Source organism: Somniosus microcephalus, chromosome 7 (genome assembly GCF_052327205.1).
Source record: "Somniosus microcephalus isolate GS21.2 chromosome 7, FLI_Smic_1.0, whole genome shotgun sequence".
Lineage (NCBI taxonomy): Eukaryota > Metazoa > Chordata > Chondrichthyes > Squaliformes > Somniosidae > Somniosus > Somniosus microcephalus.
In genome coordinates, this window is record NC_140993.1 from 268,234,389 (window position 1) to 268,250,911 (window position 16,523).

The 16,523-nt window shown below is 46.0% G+C and overlaps 2 protein-coding genes across 5 annotated transcripts in view; one reads left to right on the plus strand and one right to left on the minus strand.

Annotated features, from left to right (window-relative positions):
• nt5c3a (5'-nucleotidase, cytosolic IIIA) overlaps positions 1-5,087 on the plus strand; it is a 35,225-nt gene extending 30,138 nt beyond the window's left edge. For all 3 annotated transcript variants that reach the window (XM_085993748.1, XM_085993749.1, XM_085993750.1), the window contains 3 exons: positions 2,293-2,455; positions 2,752-2,952; positions 3,751-5,087. In XM_085993748.1, coding sequence (XP_085849874.1) covers positions 2,293-2,455; positions 2,752-2,952; positions 3,751-3,852 — 466 coding nt within the window. In that variant the 3' untranslated portion in view covers positions 3,853-5,087. The remainder of the gene's footprint in view (positions 1-2,292; positions 2,456-2,751; positions 2,953-3,750) is intronic.
• A 1,401-nt stretch (positions 5,088-6,488) lies between these two features.
• fkbp9 (FKBP prolyl isomerase 9) overlaps positions 6,489-16,523 on the minus strand; it is a 32,502-nt gene continuing 22,467 nt past the window's right edge. For both annotated transcript variants that reach the window (XM_085993747.1, XM_085993746.1), the window contains exon 10: positions 6,489-10,218. In XM_085993747.1, the coding sequence (XP_085849873.1) occupies positions 10,039-10,218 (180 nt within the window). In that variant the 3' untranslated portion in view covers positions 6,489-10,038. The remainder of the gene's footprint in view (positions 10,219-16,523) is intronic.

The window sequence follows — 16,523 nt, forward strand, 5'->3', positions numbered from 1 at the left end:
GAACAGTTTCTCTCTGTCCAGACCCCTCATGATTTTGAACACCTCTATCACATCTCCTCCCAATATTCTCTGCTCCAAGGAGAACAACCCCAGCTTCTCCAGTCTATCAATGTAATTGAAGTCCCTCATTCCTGGAATCATTCTCGTAAATCTTTTCTGCATCTTCTCTAAGGCCTTCACATCTTTCTTAAAGTGTGGTGCCCAGAATTGGACACAGTACTCCAGTTGGGGCCGAACCAGTGTTTTATACAAGTTCATCATAATTTCCACACTTTTTGTACTCTGTACCTCTATTTATGAAGCCCAGGATCCCGTAAGCCTTTTTAACCACTTTCTCAACCTGCCCTGCCACCTTTAGCGATTTGTGCACACATACCCCCAGGTCTCTTTGTTCGTGCACCCCCTTTAGGATTGTACCATTTAGCTTATATGTCCTCTCCTCATTCTTTCTACCAAAATGTATCACTTCACACTTTTCTGCATTAAATTTCATCTGCCGCGTGTCCGCCCATTTCACCAGCCTGTCTATGTCTTCCTGAAGTCTACCATTCTCCTCACTGTTCACTATACTTCCAAGTTTTGTGTCATCTGCAAATTTTGAAATTGTGCCTTGTACACCCACGTCCAAGTCATTAATATATATCAAGAAAAGCAGTGGTCCTAGAACCAAATCCTGGGGAACACCACTGTATACCTTCCTCCAGTCCAAAAAACAACCGTTCACCACTACTCTCTGTTTCCTGTCACTTAGCCAATTTCGTATCCATGCTGCCACTGTCTCTTTTATTCCATGGGCTTCAACTTTGCTGGCATGTGACACTTTGCCGAACGCCTTTTGGAAATCCATGTACACTGTCAACCGCATTACCCTCATCAACCCTCTCTGTTACCTCATCAAAAAGCTCAATCAAGTTAGTTAAACACAAGTTGCCTTTAACAGACCCGTGCTGGCTTTCCTTAATTAATCCACACCTATCCAAGTGACTGTAAATTTTGTCCCTGATTACAGTTTCTAAAAGCTTCCCCACTACCGAGGTTAAAGTGACTGGCCTGGGTTTATCTGTACACCCTTTTTTTGCAATTCTCTAGTCCTCTGGCACCACCCCCGTATCTATGGAGGATTGGAATATTATGGCCAGTACCTCCTTGGTTTTTGCCCTCAATTTCTATTTAAATATTCCATACAGGTATTTTAGAGACTTGAGCTATAAAAATGGGCAGAGAGAGCTAACACTTTGGACAGTTCAGGTGTGTCATTTGATATGACAGTATTAGCACTTCACGTATAATCACACATTTGTAAGATAATCTTCAATGCTTGCCAGTATAGTTTAGTTACCTCACAGAATATTATTTTAAGAGTTACTTAAATATGAAATATGAAGAATTTGTCTCAATTCTACATAATTGTGTGGTGACCTTCAGTTGAGGTTGGTTGTAATGTAGCAGCTGCCAGGTTTGATTTGAAGGTCACTGTTTAGGCATTGAGTTGCACAGTTCACATCCATCGAGAAACCTGAGAAAGGTCTAGGTTCAGCGCTTGATCTTTGTGTGGTGACAATTAGACCTCTAGATATTCCGGGTTCACAAGCTTTTGCAGTAAAATGATATAAAGAAACTTGTGGCCAGATAGTGAGGTGAGAGGGTGTATAAAAAGTGTCTATGATAAATAATAAGAGAAGCCACATCGCAATACCATAACCCTTGTGTTTTGGAGAAATTGTGTGAAACCATAGACTTCTGGTGAAGTACAGTATATAGTGCTCAATTGACTCTGAAGATAACCTGTGCTTTGACTGGGGGTATTTTGTACTAATCGTGCTACCAAGCTGCAATTTGCAATTGGAGCGTACTACTCCCTCAACCCCCCCACCCCCCACCCAGAAGATACCTTCACTCCTCCTCCTATCGTACCACTCTGTGCATGCTATACACCATTGCTGACTGAGGGGAATGTGATTGACTTATTTCCGTATCTCTGTTAGTGTTGCTGTTGAATCTGCTAATAGGAACTGCATGAAAAATGGCACTGGGTGACTCCCCCTTTCCTCCATTCCAAATGGTTGATTTGGCTGAGTTCCAGCACTTACTTGTTTGGGGAAGTAGAGTTGTAGCATAGTCCTAGAGTCTGCATCATTATGAATGTAAAATAAAGCAAAAGTGTCTATTAAAAGCAAATGCTGTGACTGGCCCTTCCTTCAAGGGTTAATTATGATAGCTATGGTTTTTTTTAAATTGTTGAATCAGATTTGGTTTGAGCTTTGAGACTTGAAATGTGTTGTCCCATTCCAGAGATGGTTATGAGCTGTTCTTTGATAAGCTGAATGAACACAACATCCCAGTATTCATATTCTCGGCTGGTATTGGTGATGTACTGGAGGAGATTGTTACTCAGGCCGGTGTCTTTCACTCGAATGTGAAAGTAGTCTCCAACTTCATGGACTTTGATGAGAAGGTAAGTTGGCCGTCTTAATGTTTAATTCTGTGTGCTACAATTCTTTGCAATATTGGGAAGTTAATAGCCCAATGCAAGAAAGAAAGAACTTGCATTTATATAGCTTCTGTGAAAGATGTTTAACTTTGAGCTGCTGAATCACATTTTTAGTCAGTCATAGTTACTTTTAATGGGTGACAGGCATGCAGTTTTTTATGATCAAAATAAGTCGTCCTGCATCTTACGAGCTCATGATAACTGGAGTCTTTGCTATTAGCTTAATGAGATAATCATTCAGCTGAGCTTTTTTATTTCAGGGTGTTCTGAAAGGCTTTAAAGGTGAACTCATCCATGTTTACAATAAACACGATGGAGCCTTAAGGAGCTCGGAGTACTTCAACCAACTAAAGGAGAATTGTAACATCATTCTTCTAGGCGATTCATTGGGTGACTTGAGTATGGCAGATGGTGTTCAAAATGTCGAAAGCATTCTCAAGATTGGATTCTTAAATGATAAAGTAAGGAATTTTATGACTAGTCATTAAGTTTTTAAATTCTAACCAGTCAGTGGAAATCTGTAGAATTTTCCCATTGTGTTTTCATCAAGTAAGCAGATAGAAGCATTCACTATCAGAGCAAACACGCAGAACCTCACTGAGCCACTGTATTTACCAGCATTTGTGTTTCTTGGATTGGACGTCCTGTTCTGCAGTAGTCTACGAATGTAATTCTGATGTGGCAGTGCTGGGTGTGATTTTATTGCCATTTTATGTAACGTGCTCTTGTACAAATTGGGCCATCAGTAGCAATAGTCAGTGACTAACACAGCCATTTCCTCTGGCCATGTAACTATTTTGGCCTCCTACTGGCCAATACTGTTTGGGTGGCTTGTTCTAAATTTGATATGGCAAATGTGAAAGTTGTGCTGATACAATCGAGCATTATTTCAATATGCAGTGGAATGCAGGAAGAAAATGCAAAGATTAATATGCACATTAAGTTTGTTTCACATTTCTGTTTGTTGACTGTTCTCCATTTTGCTGCTTTGTGTTTCTATTTCCAAGGAGTGATGTAAATCAATTTATTTATTACCATATAATAGAAGTGAGCAGCTTAGCAAGCATACTGTGGCCTAACTAAGATGCATCACTCCTCTTGATTATTGAAAGTTACGTTCTTGTAATTACATGGGAAACTGATCAGTGTTTTTTTTCTTTAGATTAACACCATTCACTGCCCACGATGTCATATCTTGCATCTCAGAATAGGATATGCATAGCTCTAAACTTGAATATTTTTTTTTTAAATATGCATAGGTGGAAGAATGTTTAGAAAAGTACATGGATTCCTACGATATAGTACTGGTGAGAGAAGAGACATTAGATCTGACCAACGCTATCCTTCAGAAGATCCTGTGATCGGAGGACTGAAGGCGTCCAGGCCTGTGGGAGCTCAGAACTGAAATACTCTTCTACTTTTTGTTTTGTTTAATTGCTCAGCCCCATTTATTGAAAATGCTGCTCATTCTTCAACACTTTGAACTGAAGAAAGTATGTATTTTTAAAATTTGCACAAGAGTGACAATGAATGATGTGAATTTGACCTGTTCTTTACTAAGATAGGCAGTTAAGAACATAAGAAATAGGAGCAGGAGTCGGCCATTCGGCAGTTCGAGCCTGCTCCGCCATTCAATAAGATCATGGCTGATCTTCTACCTCATCTCCACCTTCCCGCACTGTCCTCATATCCCTTGATTCCCTTAATATCCAAAAATCTATCGATCTCAGTCTTTAATATTCTCAATGACTGAGTATCCACAGCCCTCTGGAGTAGAGAATTCCAAAGATTCACAACCCTTTGAATGAAGAAATTTATCCTCAACTCAGTCCTAAATGGCTGACCCCTTATTCTGAGACTGTGACCCCTAATTCTAAATTCCCCAGCATCTACCCTGTAAGAATGTTATGTTTCAATGACACCACCCCTCATTCTTCTAAATTCTAGGGAATATAGACCTAGTCTCCTCAATCTCTCCTCATAGGACAATCCCCCCATCCCAGGAATCAGTCTGGTGAAGCGTTGCACTCCCTCTAAGTATATCCTTAAGTAAGAAGGCCAAAACGGTACTCCAGGTGTGGTCTCACCAAAGCCCTATATAATTGCAGTAAGACATCTTTACTCTTATACTCAAATCCTCTTGTAATAAAGGCTAACATACATTTGCTTTCCTAATTGCTTGCTGTACCTGCATGTTAACTTTCAGTTATACAACTAGGTCAGCCACAGGCCTGCTTCACAGATTTAGACTACCTCTAGATTTAATAGTTTAAATTCTGACTAACATTTTGAAACATTTCCATGTGTGGTGGTACAGTATACATTGTTTAATGAGGATTGAGTATTGTAAGCTTGGTTCATTGCCTGCATATAACTATCACCAGTTGTTCTGTCCAAGAAATGACCATTAAGGCAGTTTTTATTTAACTTTTTTTGCTAACATTTTGTAGTTGTAGATAATTCTGAGGATACTTTTGGTTTATTTGGTTATACCTTGTGTTGCCTATCTGACATTGTCATCTGTATATTTTAAAACTAATGTACATGAAAGAAATAGTTGTACAGTACATTAAATTGGTGGAGAGTGCTTTTTTAACATTGGGTCTGCTTTCTTAAAGTCCTTAATACACTGCAATAAACTCTCCAACTCTATCTAATTTCTAGAAGTTTTTCTACTGCCCTCTCAGTACCTCGATCCTTTTGATATTGTGTGGTCAGATCAACCTTGCTGAAACTACATCAGCAATACGATTAACAATGTGAATATAACCGCCATCTGTTTGAAGTAAGGTGATCAGATGAGGCTGACAAAGTCATATATGGACCAGAGCAGTTAAGGACAGCAGATTTCCTTCCCTAAAGGACATTAGTGAACCAGATTTTTTTTTAATATAACAATCCGATAGTTTCATGGTCACCATTACTAATGCTAGCTTTTTTTAATTCCAGATTTATTTAATTAACTGAATTTAAATTCCCCAGCTGCTGTGGTGGGTTTTGAACTCACAGTCTCTGGATCATTAGTCCAGGCTGCTGGATTACTAGTCCATTAACATGCAGCCTGTACTTCATGAAATGCACATCCCACCACCTGATTTTCAGGGTCAAATTCTTGTCAGGTTAAGACTGGAGAGAAATTCATCCCGGAGGTAGTATTCACCCTTCCTTTCAAATCGCAGGAAAGGCCTTCCTTTAAAGGGATTTAGTTTATTTAGTAACCTGGCTAATGGTTTGATAGCTGTATACAGCAGAATGTGGAATGACCAATTAAAAAATATATTGAACATAAAAACACCCTGTGCAAGCCTCACAAAAAATCACATCCTGCCTCACAGGTAGTGGGTCAAGAACCTACAACACTATCCATACTACTGGGTGGAAGCTTTAGGCCAGAGGGACTCTCCTTTCCTTGCCCACTTCCCTCACACCCCTACCCCACACATGAATGTCCACCCTGTTACACAATCTAGGAACCTACCTCTCAACTGTGGACAGAATGCCCATGTGACATGCCAGTTCAGGTCAGTATTGGCACAGGCAATGGCTGGAGCCCAGAAAACAGATACCAGGCTCACCAACCTCTAGCTAATAGGGAACGGTGCCCATCTTAGCTGGTGGAAACTACATCAGGGTAACGAGCTCCACATCACTCTCTTACCACAATTAAAAAATACCTTTCCCCTCCCCATGACACATGTAGCCCGTGTATAGAATGTTTCTACTGCAGTAGCAGCGGGAAATGTCCTTGAAGTAGGTGTACTGTTCCGTGATATAACTAGATAAACCATCAACAGACTATTCTTTGTACACGAGTGAAGTGTCAATATGTAAGCTGCGAAATCCCAATGATTTTAAGAAAAAACTTTTCATGGATAGAGCATAAAGTGAACTTGGTGGTCTACACGGTTTGTAGAAATGGAATATATCCCATGCCAGACAGACAGACAGAAATAAGTGTAAAGACAGCAGACCTTGAACACACAAGAAAATGCAAAGAAACTATCCACACGGGTTCCATTTATTCACACCATGTCTGTACACTGTATATGGAGCCATTTATTGGCAACACTTGTCTGAATTCGAGGCACAGACAAGGGATTGAGCTGGTCATGGTATCTTTAAAGCAAATTAAATACCGCGTGGTTTACAACAAACTTACATAGCTTGACTGCAGAAAACTAACGTTCTCACAAAAAACATAAGTTGTACCCAAAACAACTCTTGTTTCTCTACTATTCTGCAATCTGTAAAGCAGAGATTTCTACAGATCATGCTAACAAAATATTAACACTTCTATTAAAAGTAAATCTTTTCAAAGTAAAATTGTTTAGTGAAAGGCCAACATTTTTTATATACCCAATGCACCATGAATGACCTGTGGAGGTGGTACTAAGTTACTAAAATTGCAGTTTTGTAGTAAAAGAGTGCTGCTAGAATCACCTTTACTGGAGGTCCTAAAGAATTGCTCTTATACGCTCAAGGAGTTGCCTTTGGAATGCTTTGAAGTCAGAAAGCAATCAAAAAGGCTAATGGAATGTTAGCATAACTTCCCCTCTCTAAATTCCAACCTGCCTTTGAGACAAAGGCTAACATTGAATGCAGTACTCAGATAGGGTCTGCCAATGCTCTGTACCTAGCTGGAGTACTGCATTCAATTTTGAGTACCACACATCAGGAAGGATCCATTGACTTTGATGGGGATACCAGGGCTTAGAGGGTTAAATTATGACAGGTTGCATAATCTTGGCTTGTATTCCCTTGAGTTTAAAAGATTAAGTAGTGATCAAAATGATAGAAATTTGATAGGTTAGATACAGAGAAACTGTTTTCTCTGGTAGGGGAATCCAGAACAAGGACATAATCTTAAAATTAGAACTAGAACAGTCAGGAGTAAAATCAGAAAGCACGTCTTCACAAAAAGGGTAGTGGACACCTGGACCTCTCTCCTCCAAAAGACTGTGGATGCTGGGGGGAGGGGGTCAATTGAAATTTAACTCCGATGGATAGATTTTTGTTGGGCAAGGGTATCGAGGGGAAAAAAGCAAAATAGAGTTGTGGGACAGATCAGCCATGATCTAATTGAATGGTGGAACAGGCTCGAAGGACTGTATGGCCTCCTCCTATTCCCACATCAGCCCTATAATTTTATTTACGGGATGACAGCAGCACGAAGCCACCAGAACAAGGAGATCTGGCACTCTGAATCTACGCTGATGCTACAGTGCAGGGACCCAGAGAAGAGAGACTTCCAGTAGCCAGACTCGTTTCAACACTCCTGATCCAGTAACTGATAATTAACCTTGTATTTGGACTTTTGCATGCATAGGGCATAGTCCTAGACAATCGTGCAGAACACCACAGGCAGGCAGTAACATAAAAAGCTTTGGTACTGCTGTTCCATGTGGACTACATGGGTTGATCTTGAACATTCAGGTGCAGTGGAACAGCTCCTCTCTGGTCTGGTGTAAGGGCTGCCTCAATATCATTGGACTGACAACTTGGCCAGATCTTTGATATTGGAAAGGGTAGAGTGGCATAGAAGTGGCAGTCCACCAATCTGCATGGTTTTAGACAATATGGAGTCAAGAAGCAACAAATATATTTTCTCTACAGTCTGAGAAACGGGACTAGAATCACCACAGATATATAAAGCTTTGTGTAACAAAAGCTAGTTACAGTGACAGAGAGCTAAGCTTTCTTGAGAATTCTCAATCTTTTACCAGCTTCTCCAAACTCTGGCTCCCAGTGTAAATGAGACGTTCAGGTGTGATCGTCAAGCTAAGGAACTGAAATACCTGTAACCGGGGAAAGGTTATTTGGGGTACACAGAGGGTGGCAACACCACTGTCTATCTCTCAGTCAGACTTTGCTTGGCTGTGGAGACTTGGGTCTTTGCAGCTGTGCAGATAACACACCCTTTTGTCCAGCCACTGCCTACATGTGTCTATAGTTGCTGGATAGGGAAGGTGGTATCGTGAACAGAATAGCATCAATTTTGATGGCAGCCACCAGATTATTGAGGAAGATTGAGAAACCGCGTGAGCTATGAGCACTTTGCTAGGAGACCTCAGGGCAAGTCTGGAGATAAGACAACAAACTCTTGGTTCATGGCCTGATCATTGTGTTCTCTAAAAGGAGTCTCAGCTGCATGAGATGAAGAGTTCTCAGAAGGCCATTACAGTGGCTACACTACAGGATGCACCAACAGAGGTAGTGCTCATTTCATTGGCGCATTCTTATTTCACACCAGTGCCATAAAAGTTAAAAATAACATTAATGTGAATAAGCAAAGGTGGTTCATGAAAAATAGAATCAGGCAGCACAGAAGGAAACCAGTCAGCCCATCGTGCCTGTGCCGGCTCTTTGAAAGAGCTCTCCAATTAGTCCCACTCCCCCACAGCAACAACATCCAACTCACGAGTAAGTACCATCAGCCAGGACACCAGTGGCTTGTTTTCCATAACCACCCATTTGGCATAAATCTTCTACTTATACAGTACAAAATAGGGCATGATTATTGTTTAAAGCAAATGTTTAGGTCTTTGTTCATATTATTGTGAGGTGCAGCACCCTTGGGACCACAGCACAGAGCCTGCGAAGAGTGGAGAAAAAATATACATGCCTTTGGAGCTTGTGTGTTACAAATAGTCACATCTGCAACCTGGCCGACATTCTCCTCCAATGCTCTCACTGGCCTGGTGGATCTGGATGTGACGATTGTGCATTGCAACAAACCATGGGGCGAACCCTGTAGCCAGTGTGAACCATTGTTCAAAAGCCACATTCATTAAAGAACTAGCAAGCTCGGAACATTGAATACAGGCCCATATCCTACTTGGAGCAAATGCCACGCGCACACAAGACCTGCAGCAACCAATTTCATTCTTTCCTCTCCGTAGTCATTTTATTCATGGGCTCTGAGAAGGTACCTCACTCCTTACAAAAAGGGAGTGTCGTAAACATCGCATTGGGTGATGGTCATTGAATCTCTGCACTTTCCACTGTAGTGTTGTACACTGGGAATCGGTCCCAGTCACCCAAAATATACATTAAAAAAAAAATGACTGGTTCTCACTGAATAAAAGATTGACCGACAAAAAATAGAAGATAAAAGTTGCAAGATACTTTTTCAAATACGAATGGAATATTTAAATTTTCATTGGTGCAAGAGCTACGATTGTTGACATTATTAAACTGGATGTGAAATTAGACTTCAGATAAAAGAAATTTGGAGTGTACAGCACGGCATAGGGGGTGGGGGAGGGGAGAGATTACTCTCCCTCTAAATACTGATTACAATACAAAATGAAAAAAAAACACACAAAAAAAAGAGAAACACTATCTGTGGATCAACGTGCTCAAGAGCCGAGTAAACACGATACCTAATTCAGTCTTGGAGGAGCAACTGGAAATCCGTGCTTTCGATCTCATCGATAAGTTATCCCGAAGCTGTAGAAACATGGACAAACCCATCGCCCGACCAACAAACCACAGGTTAACTCTTCACTCTTCCACTTAATAGCAGCATAGACGTGCAACCTTCGGCTTTATAGCTCATCGTGCTGGGAATTCTCCTCATCCTTCAGCTTGAACTCATCAGCGATTATCTTACCGTCGCCGTTCCGGTCCTGGTTGGAAAACATGTTTGCTATGATTTTGTCTGGAGAAAAGCCAGGGGCCAGTTTCCCCTGACCACTCTCCACCTGGGCCAAGATGTATTTGGAGAACTGCAACAGAGAAAGGAAATGGGAGATTTTAGACAGGTCATAAGAACAAAACAGCATAAGAAATAGGAGCAGGAGTCGGCCATTTGGCCCCTCGAGCCTGCTCCGCCATTCAGTAAGATCATGGCTGATCTGTCTGAGGTCAGCGGTGTTTCTCACATCACTTCTTTTAGGCTGGAGAAACTTCAAGGTTATTTTCTTTCAGGTGCCAGCCGTGGTTCAGTGGGTCACTCGCGCCTCCAAGTCAGCAGGGCGCAGGTTCAAGCCCCACTCACAGAATCACAGAAACCCCAGTGCAGATAGAGGCCATTTCGGCCCATCGAGCCTGCACCGACACATATCCCACCCGATCCCTGTAACCCCTACACCAACACATATCCCACCCTATCTCCGTAACCCCACGTATTTAATCCCCCTAACACTAAGGGTCAATTTATCATAGCCAATCAGCCTAACTCGCACATCTTTGGACTGTGGGAGGAAACCGGAGCACCCGGAGGAAACCCACGCAAACAGAGGGAGAATGTGCAAACTCCACACAGTCGCCCGAGGCCGGATTCGAACCCGGGTCCCTGGCACTGTGAGGCAACAGTGCTAACCACTATGCCACCCTGCTCAGAGACTTGAGCACAAAATCTAGGCTGATACTCCCAGTGCAGTACTGAGAGCGCCGCACTGTCGGAGGGGCAGTACTGAGAGCGCCGCACTGTCGGAGGGTCAGTACTGAGGGAGCGCCGCACTGTCGGAGGGTCAGTACTGAGGGAGCACCGCACTGTCAGAGGGTCAGCACTGAAGGAGCGCCGCACTGTCGGAGGGGCAGTACTGAGGGAGTGCCGCACTGTCGGAGGGGCAGTACTGAGAGCGCCGCACTGTCGGAGGGTCAGTACTGAGGGAGCACCGCACTGTCAGAGGGGCAGTACTGAGAGCGCCGCACTGTCGGAGGGTCAGTACTGAGGGAGCACCGCACTGTCAGAGGGGCAGTACTGAGAGCGCCGCACTGTCGGAGGGTCAGTACTGAGGGAGCACCGCACTGTCAGAGGGGCAGTACTGAAGGAGCGCCGCACTGTCAGAGGGGCAGTACTGAGAGCGCCGCACTGTCGGAGGGTCAGTACTGAGGGAGCACCGCACTGTCAGAGGGGCAGTACTGAGGGAGCACCGCACTGTCAGAGGGGCAGTACTGAGGGAGCGCTGCACTGTCGGAGGGTCAGTACTGAGGGAGTGCCGCACTGTCGGAGGGTCAGTACTGAGGGAGCACCGCACTGTCAGAGGGGCAGTACTGAGAGCGCCGCACTGTCGGAGGGTCAGTACTGAGGGAGCACCGCACTGTCAGAGGGGCAGTACTGAGGGAGCGCCGCACTGTCGGAGGGTCAGTACTGAGGGAGCACCGCACTGTCAGAGGGGCAGTACTGAGAGCGCCGCACTGTCGGAGGGTCAGTACTGAGGGAGCACCGCACTGTCAGAGGGGCAGTACTGAAGGAGCGCCGCACTGTCAGAGGGGCAGTACTGAGAGCGCCGCACTGTCGGAGGGTCAGTACTGAGGGAGCACCGCACTGTCAGAGGGGCAGTACTGAGGGAGCACCGCACTGTCAGAGGGGCAGTACTGAGGGAGCGCTGCACTGTCGGAGGGGCAGTACTGAGGGAGTGCCGCACTGTCGGAGGGTCAGTACTGAGGGAGCACCGCACTGTCAGAGGGGCAGTACTGAGGGAGCGCTGCACTGTCAGAGGGGCAGTACTGAGGGAGTGCCGCACTGTCAGAGGGGCAGTACTGAGAGCGCCGCACTGTCGGAGGGTCAGTACTGAGGGAGCACCGCACTGTCAGAGGGGCAGTACTGAGGGAGCGCCGCACTGTCAGAGGGGCAGTACTGAGAGCGCCGCACTGTCGGAGGGTCAGTACTGAGGGAGCACCGCACTGTCAGAGGGGCAGTACTGAGGGAGCGCCGCACTGTCGGAGGGTCAGCACTGAAGGAGCGCTGCACTGTCGGAGGGGCAGTACTGAGGGAGTGCCGCACTGTCGGAGGGGCAGCATCGAGGGAGCGCTGCACTGTCGGAAGGGCAGTACTGAGGGAGCGCTGCACTGTCAGAGGGGCAGTACTGAGGGAGCGCCGCACTGTCGGAGGGTCAGCACTGAAGGAGCGCCGCACTGTCGGAGGGGCAGTACTGAGGGAGTGCCGCACTGTCGGAGGGGCAGCATCGAGGGAGCGCTGCACTGTCGGAAGGGCAGTACTGAGGGAGCGCTGCACTGTCAGAGAGGCAGCACTGAGGGAGCGCCGCACTGTCAGAGGCAGCACTGAGGGAGCGCTGCACTGTCGGAGGGAAAGCACTGAGGGAGCACTGCAGTGTCAGAGGGGCAGTACTGAGGGAGTACTGCAGTGTCGGAGGGGCAGTACTGAGGGTGCGCTGCACTGACGGAGGGGCAGTCCTGAGGGAGTGCTGCACTGTCGGAGGGGCAGTACTGAGGGTGCGCTGCACTGACGGAGGGGCAGCACTGAGGGAGCGCCGCACTGTCGGAGGGTCAGTACTGAGGGAGCACTGCACTGTCGGAGGGAAAGCACTGAGGGAGTGCTGCAGTGTTGGAGGGGCAGTCCTGAGGGAGCGCTGCACTGTTGGAGGGGCAGTACTGAGGGTGCGCTGCACTGTCAGAGGGGGCAGTCCCGACCCCTACCCTTCATTACTCTTCAACCTTCCTACTCTCCTGCTGCCATCCCAGGCTTGACTGGCTCTTCAATATGGCTACAGCTTCCCTCTGTGCCTCCTCCGAAGGACCCATCGAGGCACTTGTCATGGCCCCCTCACGAGCGGCAACCCCAACTCCCCATCCTACTCTCTCACCGACCTTCTTGTCCGGCACGCCCACTGGGGGCTAATCTTGACAATTTCCTCCCCATCCAACTCACCCCTCCCAGTATGGACCCTGTGGATGCTGGCAGTGGATCAGCCATCACCGACCCTCTCCACATCTCCCGCCGGAATGTCCGTTCAATTGCGAACATGGCCCTTGCCATCCAAGAGCTTATCGGGGATGATTGCATCGACATCATGGCCCCGACGGAAACTTGGCTGAGGGGTGATGACACCTTACCCTTAAATGAAGCCGCCCCACCTGGCTATACCTTCCACCACTTGCCCCGCTCAGACCGCCGTGGTGGCGGTGTGACTCTCATCACCAAATCACACCTTGGTCTGTCCCCCTACTCCTCTGGCACTTTCTCCTCCTTTGAAGATCTTACCTTGTTCCACCCCTCTCCCCTCTCATTTAAAATTCTCGTTCTCTACCGCCCACCCAAGTACCATAAAATTTTTATCACCGAGATATCTTCACTGCTTTCTTCCCTCAGCCTCTGCGCCAAGCAACTTCAACCTTCATCTCAATTCATCATGCACTCTCTCCTCCTAGTTCACTGCCCTCCTATCCACCCTCACCCTCCTATCCTCCCTCAATCTCTCCCTCCATGTAAACTCCCCAACCCCTATTCACAGCCACCCCCTTGACCTTGTCATCTCACGTGGCCTCGCTACTCCCATCGTGTCAATCAGACATGGCTATCTCTGACCACTTCCTTGTGTCGCTCTCCACCCACATCCCCCTCCCGCCCTCCTCAACCCTACTTCCTTCTGTGTCTGCCCCTGGGAAAAAACTCACTTCCCAACTCACAACTGCACTTACAAAATCCCAACTGTCCAGCCTTTGGCCCTCCATTCATCATGACATTTCTGCAGCTACTGATCTGCTCAACCACACCTTCACCGCCCTAATCCCTATTAAAACCATTACTCTCTCTCACCCTGGCCATTACCCCTAGTACGGCCCTCATCTCCGCTCCCTTAAGTCCAAGGGACACAGACTTGGAACGGATGTGGCGGACAACTGGTTTAGCCATTCACCGCCAGGTCTGGCTGGACCACAAAGCAATATCGGGTCCTGCTCTCGTCTGCCAAAACTGCTCACTATTCCAGGATCATTGGATGCCAAGGGGCATACAAGGTAGGATAAGGCAAAAAATAGAAGCTTATGTCAGATACCAAGAGCTAAATACTGCAGAAAGCCTAGGAGTATAGAAAGTGCAGGGGTGAAATTAAAAAGGAAATTAGGAAAGCAAAGAGACGGCATGAAAAAATATTGGCAAGTTAAAAATCAAGGAAAACTCAAAGATGTTTTATAAATATGAGCAAGAGGGTAACTAAAGAAAGAGTAGGGCCTATTAGAGACCAAAAAGGTAACTTGTTTGTCGAGGTGGAAGACGTGGGTATGGTTCTTAATGAATGGTTTGCGTCTTTCTTTATAAGAGAGGGATGATGCAGACTTTGTAGTTAAGGAAGAGGAATGTGAAACATTAGACGAGATAAACATAGAGGGGATGATTGCATCGACATCATGGCCCTGACGGAAACTATTAAGGGGTTTAGCACCTTTGAAAGTAGATAAATCACCAGGCCCAGATGAAATGTATCCCAGGCTGTTAAGAGAAGCAAGGGAGGAAATAGCAGAGGATCTAAGGGAAAGTGGCAAGTTTGATCCAAAATTGGCACCATGGCAGGAAGCAGAGGGTAATAGTCGACAGGTGTTTTTGTGACTGGAAGGCTGTTTCCAGTGGGGTTCTGCAGGGCTCAGTACTGGGTCCCTTGCTTTTTGTGGTATATATCAATGATCTAGACTTCAATGTAGGAAGTATGATTAAGAAGTTTGCAGATGATAAAAAAAAAATTGGCTGTGTGGTTGAGAGTGAGGAAGAAAGCTACAGACTGCAGGAAGATATCAATGGACTGGTCAGGTGGGCAGAAAAGTGGCAAATGGATTTCAATCCGGAGAAGTGTGAAGTAATGCATTTGGGGAGTGCTAACATGGTAAGGGAATGCATAATAAATGGTAGGATACTGAGAAATATAGAGACCTTGGAGTGCATGTCCACAGATCCCTGAAGGACAGGTAGATTAGGTGGTTAAGAAGGCATAAGGGATGCTTTCCTTTATTAGCCGAGGCATAGAATATAAGAGCAGGGAGATTATGTATTAAGCACTAGTTAGGCCACAGCTAGGGTACTGAATACAGTTCTGGTCACCACATTACAGGAAAGGTGTGTTTGCACCAGAGAGGGTGCAGAGGAGATTTACGAGGATGTTGCCAGGACTGGAGAATGTTAGCAATGAGGAAAGATTGGATAGGCTGGGGTTGTTTTCTTTGGAACAGAGGAGGCTGAGGGGAGACTTGATTGAGGTGTATAAAATTATGAGAGGCCGAGATAGAGTGGATAGGAAGGACTTATTTCCCTTAGCAGAGAGGTCAATAACCAGGGGGCATAGATTTAAATGGTGGGGATCTGGAACTCACTGCCTGAAAGGGTGGTAGAGGCAGAAGCCTAAATCACATTTAAAAAGTACTTGGATATGCACTCGAAGTGCTGCAACCTGCAAGGCTATGGTCCACGAGCTGGAAAGTGGGATTAGGCTGGATAGCTCTTTTTCGGCCGGCACAGACACAATGGACTGAATGGCCTCCTTCTGTGCCGTAAATTTCTATGATTCTATGATCATTCTGGAATGCCAAGATAACCCCCAGCTTCTTTTCTCTACTGCAAACCGTCTTCTTAAACCCCTCTCTCCCCTGTCTCCTCCACCCTCACCTCCAACAAGTGTGAGGAGCTCATGGACTTCTTGGTCTCTAAGATTGAAACTATCCGTTCAGCTGCCTTTGCCACTTCCCTTCCTTCCCCTAGCCCACTGGGCCAAACTTCTTCTAAGGTTCCCCCTGCCCTAGCCCTGAATTTGCATCTTTCTCCAGTTTCTCTCCGATCTCCCCTCATGCCTTCTCCGAGCTCATCTTTTCCACGAGACCCACTTTCTGCTCCCTCGACCCTATTCCCACTAAACCGCTGACCACCCAACTTCCTTTTCTGGCTCCCACGTTAGCTGATATCGTTAGCAGTTCTCTCCTCAAGTACTGTCCCCATCACCACCCCTCTCCATCCTTGCAAATTACCGCCCCATCTCCAACCTCCCTTTCCTCTCCAAAGTCCTTGAACGTATTGCTGCCTCCCAAATCCGTGCCCATCTTTCCCAGAACTCCATGCTTGAATCCCTCCAATCACGTTTCCGCCCTGCCACAGTACCGAAACGGCTCTTATCAAAGACACAAATGACACCTATGTGACTGTGACAAATGTAACCTATCCCTTCTCGTCCTTCTTGATCTGTCTGCAGCCTTTGACCCGGTTGACCACACCATTCCCCTCCAACGCCTCTCCACCGTCGTCCAGCTGGGTGGGACTGCACTCGCCTGGTTCCATTCTTATCTATCTAATCGTAGCCAGAGA